Source organism: Aplysia californica, unplaced genomic scaffold (assembly GCF_000002075.1).
Source record: "Aplysia californica isolate F4 #8 unplaced genomic scaffold, AplCal3.0 scaffold00523, whole genome shotgun sequence".
NCBI lineage: Eukaryota > Metazoa > Mollusca > Gastropoda > Aplysiida > Aplysiidae > Aplysia > Aplysia californica.
In genome coordinates, this window is record NW_004797793.1 from 438910 (window position 1) to 448405 (window position 9496).

Here is a 9496-nt window from a genome sequence, read left to right on the forward strand (position 1 = left end):
GTTTGGTTTGTATGTGCATGTGTGTGTGTTCACAAAATGTGCTTTTGTTTTCTGCTGGTGGTCGGAGTTCTCCCTCTTCCTTTTTTTGTGTCTGTCACTCTCTGGTAATGGGATGCCAAATGTCCGGTTTTTCCTTTTTTTTTCTCATCCGAGAGAGGTAAGAGAGAATATGTTTTTGTTTCCTCATTTAAAAGCTTTACAAGGTTTGGTTTAGGTGAGATGTGATGCTCCGCTCATTTTCAGTTTTTTTTTCAAAAATCATTTGGCATCCCTTCTAGTAACACCTCTATCTAATCTACGGCACATATGCAGTTGCGAGCGCCGTAAAAGCTTACTAAAACAAACATTCTTTGGCTGGTGTGGTTTGCTTCTTCTTTCTTATGAAACATCTATCGTCCTTATCTCTCTTTCTTCTTTTTTATGTTTGTTACTCTCTTGTAACACCTCTAATCTTCTGGCGCTCATATGACCGTATGCAGTTGCGAGCGCCGTAAAACCTGTACTAAAACTAAACGGACCTAATTATATTGCAAGTGCTGTATAACACTCACTAAAGTAAACCCCCCCAAAAAAACAACCAATGTCCCATTTTCTCCCCCCCGCAGATGTTTGTGACCCGTGAGAACCACACCGAGGGCGAGATCCAGCCCATCTTTGTTCTCGTGTCCGACCACTGCCTCTACCTGCTGCGCTACAAGAGGGAAAACCGAAAGTTTCTCCTGCACTCCCACGCAAAGCTCACCGATCTCATCTTCATCAGCGTAGGTTGCCTCCCTGTAGATTTTTAAAATGTTGTGTGGGTGGTTGGCGGGTGCTCTGGTGTGGTTTGCTCCTTCTTTCCTACCACCAAACATCTATGGTCCTGATCTTTACTTCTCTTTTCATGTTGAATTTTAATGAGAGTAATGTGTAATTTAGATTTTTTATTTACGCCTGCGTGTGTTTTTATGGACCTGTACAGCCAGGAAAAAATTCCCCCTGGGATAATAAAGTATTATCTTATCTTATCTTATCTCTCCTCCTTCTTCTCTGTGTTTGTTACTGTCTTGTAACACCTCTAATCTTCAGCACTTATATGACCTTATTGTGCTGCAAGTGCGGTAAAACTCTTTACTAAAACTGAAAAAAATATTGTAGAGTAATGATTTATTTATGTCTTTACGTTTGAGTAGGACTTTCCTCCTGTGCACACACCACCAGTAGCAAGAGGCTGGTACAACTGCTAAATCTAACACTTTGCGGTCACTTGGTACAATAATGCGCGTCAGTGAAAATTATCCGTTCCGGTCACCTGGGCCAGGCCCGAGAAGTCCGTTGCAGTCACTCTCCTGGCTGGGTGACAGGATTGGGTATTCTGTACTGCTAGCTGTGTGACTGCAAAGTGTTAATGAACTGTGACGTTTTTGATTAAATTGGAAAGAAGAAGTAATGACATTTTGAAGTTGAAAATGTGCTGTGGAGTCTCCTTATGGTTACTTATGATCAGTCTGAGGGGTCATTTTATCATTTAATTTGACATGGTTTAACACCTTGCTGTCACCTCTCACCGATCGGCCATGTTTACCGTCCAGTTTCTTTGGATTTTCCCCAAAATGCCTTTGCCTTTGATGGCAAGTGTTTTTCTCTACATGAGCCTTGTGATGGAAAAGAGTTTAAAAAATATTTCTCCGTGAAATAATAAAATATTGATAATATTGGAAGGGTTTTGATACCTGAAAAGATGTGTCTTTTATACGATGAAAGATTTCTTTCTAAATGTCCCCAATACGAATACAAGAGTAAAGGCTAAATAGAGAATTAATTTTTTCACTCGTTCGTCTAAAAAGTAGATGAGTGAAAAATGTTTTTATTTATAGCTCAAGAATTCTTTTAAGAGAAAAAGGAGAAAGATTCTTATAGCTGGCTGATCATATTTAACACTTTTCCGCCTCATCTCGTCGATCGGCGATGTTTACCACCAAGTTTCTTTGGATTTTTCCCCTAAATGCCTTTGCCTTTGATGGCAAGAATTTGTACTATATGAGCCTTGTGATGGCAAAGTGTTTAAGCTGTTGAAGTTTCTCATAATTCTATTTTTATTAAATGTTTCGTCTTTTCAGACGGGCTTGAACGACCAGACGATGAACATAGAGAGCCGAGAGTCGAAGCGACAGAAGCAGAGGTTTTGGCTGACCCCTGGTCACCAGGCCCTGACCCAGTGAGTGACCGGTGCTGTCACCTGTAATATTTGTGAAGTGTGCTGACAAAATGAGTTACTTCTGGGATTCAAGCCTTATGAAATAGATACTTCACACTTATTATAGGTGGAGTTTTTTACAATTTATAAGTATGAAATATCAAGAGGCATGTTATACATAAGGAATAGGGCATCAATAGAAAATCTACTAATTTGACCTTAGTGTTGATTTTTGGCCAATAACTCCATTTGTGGATTGCGAGAAGTAACTCATTTTGTCAGCACGCCTCACATTTGTTACTTGTTGTGTAGGTCGTCGAAACTGGCCCAGTGCGGGTTGTTGGCGGTTGTTCCGGTGTGGTTTAATCCCTTCTTTCATATGATCAAACATCTGTGGTCCTGATCTCTCCTTCTTATTCTTTTTTTGTGTTCATTAGTCACATGTAACACCTCTATTCTTCAGCACTTATATGACCTTATTGTGTTGCAAATGCCCTAAAACTCTTACTAAATCTAAAAACATTATTTTCACAGGGCCATCCAAGCGTGTCTGACAGAGGCGGTGAAATTTGCCAACGAGCATATTGTGTCTGTTCGCTCGAGGTTCAGCACGGGGAGTGAGGTGCCCTTGCAGAAGATTGCTCTCAGGAAGTACATCTCGAAGGAGCTTAGCTGTGAGGTAAGCCAGGACTTGCGACATGCTGAAGTGCCTGTCAACACGCTCAAATAATCTTATACAGAGTAGGCTTCGACCACCACCCGTGCAAAATTCAAAATTTCCTAACAACTGAAAAAAATTTAATGTGTCCCGCGCACTCATATGACCTTATGCAGTTGTGAGCGCTGTAAAACACTTACCCAAAATAAAAATAAAAATTACCTTATGCTTCGGTTGCCTAGTGGTTAGGCTACCAGACTTGTAATCGTGAGGTTGCAGGTTCGGGGTTCGAACCGCGGGCCTGACGTTGTGTCCTTTGGAAAGGCACTTAACAGGAATTTACCTCGCTTCACCCAGGTGGGAATGGGTACCCGGCCATAGACAGTGAAAGATCTTGTGTAGTATGTTAGTGCTTTAGCATCCATAATGGCCGCTTGCACTGTTTGCTTCCCAGGAAATTGGGGTTGTTTCAGAATACTCTCAGGTCTGCTGAGGTAATAGTATGGATTGTGAAGCGCATAGAGCTTGCTGTTGAGCGGGGATTTACGCTGTACAAATGCTATCTCTTTTTTTATTATTAACCCTTTGAACCCTGACCTCCTGGGGCTATGATGTTACCGACCTCCATATATTTCAGTTCATGACTCTACCTCCATATTTATGTCTATATATCAATGTTCATTTCCGACCTCTGTATATTTCTGTTCATGACCGACCTCCATATTTATGTCTATATATCAATGTTCATAACCGACCTCTGTCTGTTCACGACCCACCTCCATATTTATGTCTAGATCTATATATCAATGTTCACGACCGACCTCCATATTTAATATTTCTGTTCACGACCGACCTCCATATTTCTGTTCACGACTGTACCTCCATATTTCCGTGTCCACGTAGGCCCAGGATGTGACGGTCGGCGACTACTCCTTGGTGTTCTGGGAAGACCCGGCCAGCTCCGAGTCTCAGACGATGGACGGGGTGAGCAGGGAGGGAACTCTTCTGCTCCGCGTCCAGGACCCGTTCAAGGGCTACGTGTGGAAGCCCGTCTACTGTAAGCTCAGGTCAGTTTCCTCAAAAGACTTGATTGGAAAAAAAGTGGCGGTTATATGTCTATTCTTTAATTATGATAACGCGAAGGCAATTGGTCACTTTTAACGACAAGCGGTTTCGGGGGTTTCCAGAAATCTTCACCCACTCCAAAAGTGGGCGTTGCCCTACCTATAGGAGAAGTTTGGTTTCATTGGTGTGTATATTTGTTTGGTTATAGAGAAAACTTTCCCCGTCTTTTAAAAAAACTGAACAAGGGGCAAAAACTTTACCTTTGAATTTCTCAAAACACCATTTTTCGGGATAGCCCCTTTGTGCTTAAAAGCGACCAATTAACATATTGTCGCCTGAGAACTATTTAATCCCTAGTGTACTCAGCTAAAGAGTGCACTTTGTAGAAAATAGTTCCCAGGCGACAAAAGTACCAAGTTTCAGTCTTTAATGAGGAGAAGAGTGAGCACAGGATAAGTCCCATTTTTGATATGTTCGCTTTTAAGCATAGTAGAGCATAGGCCATCAACAACATTTCTCCAGTAGAGCCTGTCCTGTGCATCCTTTTCTAGCTGTTTCCACGATGTCCCCGCCGTTTCCATTTCTGCTTGTACCGCTCGCCTCCATGTCATCTTTGGTCTTCTTTTCGACAACTCTCTATAATGACATTTTTATATTCTGGTCCGGACGATGTGGTTAGAGAGAGGCTGCTCTGTTACATGTTTGTTTCAAGAGTGAGTTCTTAAAGTTTTCAAAGGGGCTCTCGTGGCCTAGAGGTTAAGGTTTTGGCCTCTTTTTCAAAGGTCCCTGGTTCGAATCCGGGTAGTAACCGAAAAATTTTCTTCTCTAAAATTATCTCCCTCACGTCCTTTCCGGCTCTCTAACCATGTTCTATCGTCTGCTTTCGTCTCCACTTTCTGCCCCCACCCCCTCACCTCCTTTGCCCCCTCCTCTGGGCTCCTGACTCTTTCTGCAGCCTTTCTACTGCCACTCCTTGGCTCCTTCTTACTGCAGTCTTTCAGCCACACCGCTGATCTTCTGGTAGGAAAGATCTACGCCTAGCCTTCTCGGACAAGGGCGAAAAATCTCGGAGGTCCCGTGTTCAAGTTGCGCACATTAAAAATCCCTTGGTGGTCTAAAATCGATAAGAGTAGGCTTCGGCCGCCACCCAGGCAAAATTCTAAATTTCCTACCAACTGAAAATGTTTAATGTATCCTGCGCGCTCATATGACCTTATGCAGTTGCGAGCGCCGTAAAACACTTACCAAAAAAAAAAAAGAATAAAAAAGAATAATATTTTCATGTGCATGGTGGACTGTTCTCTTTCAGCCTGTTCCCCTCCCAGGGGGTCGAGTGTTGTTCGGCCTCTGAAAATACCTTTTTGTGAGTAAAAGGGCCTCATCTACCCTCGGGTCACCCAGTATTTACTCACCGACATCCTCCCATTTTCTTTTTAGGGCACTTTTCTCCCCCGGAATACCTTATTTCTCTGGTGTTTTGGAAAAGTTCTTGTGGCACAACTATAATTTATGACTTTCAATGTCTTTCTGCACCATGTGGGCATCTGTAAATAGCACGCACAAAGCGAAATCTCAAAGAAGAGAAAATCTTTACGTTATGTATGGACATCACTATGTACTTTTTTTTTTAATGCGAAAAATACAAAGAATATACATGTATAAGAAAAGATTTGGAATCTGACAATCTGTTCGCTATGTGCGTGTAGTGCTATGTGCGTGTTGCGCCATGCGCCTGTTGCGTTATATGCGTGTTTGTTATGTGTGTGTTTGTTATGTGTATGCGTGTTAAGACTTTATACTGTATGATTATATGGAAAAAGTGATGGGTTATCTTTTAATCTCTTGTATGTTTTGAAAAATTTTTTTTAGGGATAGTTGGCGGGTGCTCTGGTGTGGTTTGCTCCTTCTTTCCTATCAAACATCTAGATTCTATTGTCCTTATCTCTCCTCCTTCTTTTTTGTGTTTGTTACTCCCTTGTAACACCTCTAATCTTCGGCACTTATTTGACCTTATTGTGCTGCAAGTGCCGTAAAACCTCTACTAAAAAAAAAAAAAAAAGACTTTATATTGTATGATTATACAGAAAAAGATGAGTGATGGTTATCTTTTAACCTCTTGTATGTTTAAAAAAAAAAAAATGTTCCGGTGTTTTCTTTGTGCAGGAATGGAATGCTGTGTGTGTATAACAACAAAGGCGACCCGCGGCCAACGTGGTACCTGGGTCTGGGAGGTGACCAGTGCATCGGTTGCCGAGTGACCACCGTAGCCGACCGCCAGCACTGCCTCGAACTGGTTCTCTCCGACGGCCCCAGCTGGCTGCTGTCTGCGGCCACCGAGTCGGAGATCTCCTACTGGAGGCACTCCTTCTGTCTGGCTGTGTCTACGGGCATGGAGGTGAGTACTGTACTGGTTGGGGGGAGGGGGGGAGGGGGCACGGAGTCAGATCTCCTACTGGAGGCACTCCTTCTGTCTGGCTGTGTCTACGGGCATGGAGGTGAGTACTGTACTGGTTGGGGGGGGGGGGGGGGCCCGGGGTCAAATCCCCTACTGGAGGCACCCTTTCTGTCTGGTTGTGTCTACAGGCATGGAAGTGAGTACTGTACTGGTTGGGGGGGGGGGGCACGGAGCCAAATCTCCTTCTGGAGGCCTCCCTTCTGCCCGGGTGGGGCTACCGGAATGGAGGTGAGAACTGGGGGGGGGGGGGGGGGGGATAGAAGGATATGGGACGGGGGCGGGAAGTGTGAATGTGTTTATGGGGGATGGGGAGAGGTGAGTACTTGTCAAGGGTTTGTGTGTGTGTATGTGGTGGGGGGCGGGGGAAGGGATTTGGGTGGAGATGAGTTTGATTATAGAGAAAACTCTCCTTGTCTTTTAAAGAAACTTAACAAGTGGCAAAAACACTTTACTTTCGATTTTCTCATAACAGCATTTTTCGGGATAGCCTCTCTTGTGCTTAAAAACGACCAATTTACCCCCTCTCTCTCTCCCTCCCCTCCACCCAGCCTCAGAACACGGTGTCCAAGTCTCTGGTACCCTGCTGTCTGGTGCTGGCCTGTGGCACACTACTCATGTGTCACGAGGACCTGCAGACCAAGTTCTTCCGCACGCTGGGCAGGGCCAAGGTCGAGGACATCACGGCCATCGCCATGGACGAGAAAGACCCGACCTACTGCGTGGTGGTAAGTGGCAGGAGAATATGTGTCACGACATGGTGGAATCAGGCACTCGTCAATTTTTCGGGCATGTGGAGTTTTTGGTATCATCTGAAAGCTTATTTACTTTCCTTGCTTTTCATGAAAAAAATATCCATCTAGCCTGAATTGAAGTCGAGATATTTGCGATTGAAGAGGGTGAGGTAGCCTGGTTTCAGTGGTTAAATTAATCAGAAAATGGCCGCCAAAGTTTGGTAACTTCAGTAGCTTAAGAGTTCTTGAAAACTGAAAATTACATACTTTGGTACCTTTAAACAAGGCTTTTCAGTAAAATTCACCTGGAAATGTGTTTTCATATGAACTAAAAGGTGTTTAGGTAAAAAAAAAAAAAAGATAAAATTTGCAAAACTGATGGAAAAATGCCTTTATCTTCGATTTTATTTTTTTGACGAGCGCCTGATTTCACCACGCTGCCTCACATAATGATGATTTATACAGTCGGGAGCACATAGCATGAACACGGAAAGCTTGAAAATCGGGAGGGTCTCGTGGCCTAGAGGTTAAGGTGTTCACCTCTCATTCAATTGTCCACAATTGGAATCCGGATAGCGACGGAAAGTTTTCTTTTCTAAAATTGTCTTCTTTCACCTCTTTTCCCGCTCTCTAACAATGTTCTGTCGTCTGCTTTCGACTCTAGGGTCAGATTTATAGATTTCCTATTGATACCATTTTCTTAAGTGTTGCATGCCGTTTTATTATTTCATACTTATAAATTGTAAAAGCTTCACCTATAAGTGTGATGTATCTATTTCCATAGGGCTGGAATCAGAGAAGTAACTCATTTTGTCCGCACGCTTCACATTTAACAAACAGGCCATTGCTGGTTACCACTCTGCAGCACCCAACTTTTTTTGTTTTGTTGTTGTTTGGTGGGTTTTTTGTTGTTGTTGTTTGTTGGGTTTTTGTTGTTGTTGCTTGTTGGGTTTTTTCTCACTTTGAGCTGGGGTTTTGCTGGATCGATAACAACAAAAACAATAACAACTTTGAGCCGGGGTTATTAGTCCTTGCCCAAGGGCACGCCCCAGCGACCACTCACCCTTGCGAACCCCGTGTCACTGGACTCTCTGGACGTTGCTCCATATTTTATTATCAGGCTTGTAATACTTGAGTTGCTTAACTCTTTATCTCCGAAGGGGATAAGGTAAACCCACTATGCTGGAACCCTATTTTGGTACGAAATCTAAAATTGACACATATGTCACTAAACTGGTCTTTAAATATAAACAAGTGAACCTACTTCGATACTTCTTCATCTAATGAGTTATCTCCCGAGAAAAGAGACTTGTTTTCAGAAATTGCTAAAAAGTAATTTGCCGTTAAAGTCGTCGTAAAGGAATGTGCCCGAATTACTGTCAGCTGTGAGCGGCTTGCCGGAGATAAAGAGTCAAGATGTTGCTTACCGTTAAGATAACGAAAGGAGGCCACAGCGTCAGCTCAAGCACTGATTGTGCCCCTCAAGGAGCTAGCCGTACATAAGGGGGGGCCCGGTGCTGTCGGATAAAGCCTCTTGAGGTTACGCACAACTAAATACTTGACCCAGGCATTAATCTACGTTTGGCGTGTATTCTGTACTTTTGGTTTGTGCTCTTTGTTCCTGGTGTCATATTATATTGACATGTCGATAATATAGATCTATATTATCATTATTTATTTCTTCTTCACTCACGATCTATGGTCTGAAATCAAAATAATAAGTTTTGACTATTTCTTCTTTGCTTTCTGTCTATGGTTTGAAATCAGAATATGTATGCGGGTGGTTGGCGGGTGCTCTGGTGTGGTTTGCTTCTTCTTTCCTATCAGACATCTATCGTTTGTATCTCCCCTCCTTCTTTTTTGTGTTTGTTACTCTCTTGTAACACCTCTAATCTTTGGCACTTGTATGACCTTATTGTGTTGCAAGTGCTGTAAAACTCTTACTAAAACACAAGTGTTTTGTCTCGTATTGTCAGGAGTTTATTGTAAGTGTTTTGTCTTGTATTGTCAGGAGTTTATTGTAAGTGTTTTGTCTTGTATTGTCAGGAGTTTATTGTAAGTGTTTTGCCTTGTTTTGTCAGGAGTTTGAATCCCAGGAGTCGGGAGTGACCAGCGTCCAGTGGGTGTTCTACTTTGCCTCGGCCGCGGATCTCGACAGACATCGAGCTGCTCTCAGCGAAGCGTGGAAGGAAATATTTATGGTGAGATACATGTATGGCTCTTTTTGTCCATTTTCGTCCATGCAGACGGTCAATTTAGCTTAACTTAAGATGGTCTCGAGGTTGTCTTCACCTTCCAATGTTTGAAGCGCAGATTCTGTCGCAGTGCTTGCATGTCAGTGACGCGGATCGAAGCTCTGTATTTCCGCTGTTTTCCTTTTGTGAGATACGTGATTATGTGTGTATTGGGGG

At 43.1% G+C, this 9496-nt stretch overlaps 1 protein-coding gene across 2 annotated transcripts in view; it reads left to right on the forward strand.

Annotated features, from left to right (window-relative positions):
- LOC101849318 (pleckstrin homology domain-containing family M member 2) overlaps positions 1-9496 on the forward strand; it is a 24344-nt gene that overhangs the window by 13306 nt on the left and 1542 nt on the right. For both annotated transcript variants that reach the window (XM_005106266.3, XM_005106267.3), the window contains exons 11-17: positions 606-761; positions 2100-2197; positions 2711-2855; positions 3738-3901; positions 6063-6294; positions 6903-7079; positions 9167-9286. In XM_005106266.3, the coding sequence (XP_005106323.2) occupies positions 606-761; positions 2100-2197; positions 2711-2855; positions 3738-3901; positions 6063-6294; positions 6903-7079; positions 9167-9286 (1092 nt within the window). The remainder of the gene's footprint in view (positions 1-605; positions 762-2099; positions 2198-2710; positions 2856-3737; positions 3902-6062; positions 6295-6902; positions 7080-9166; positions 9287-9496) is intronic.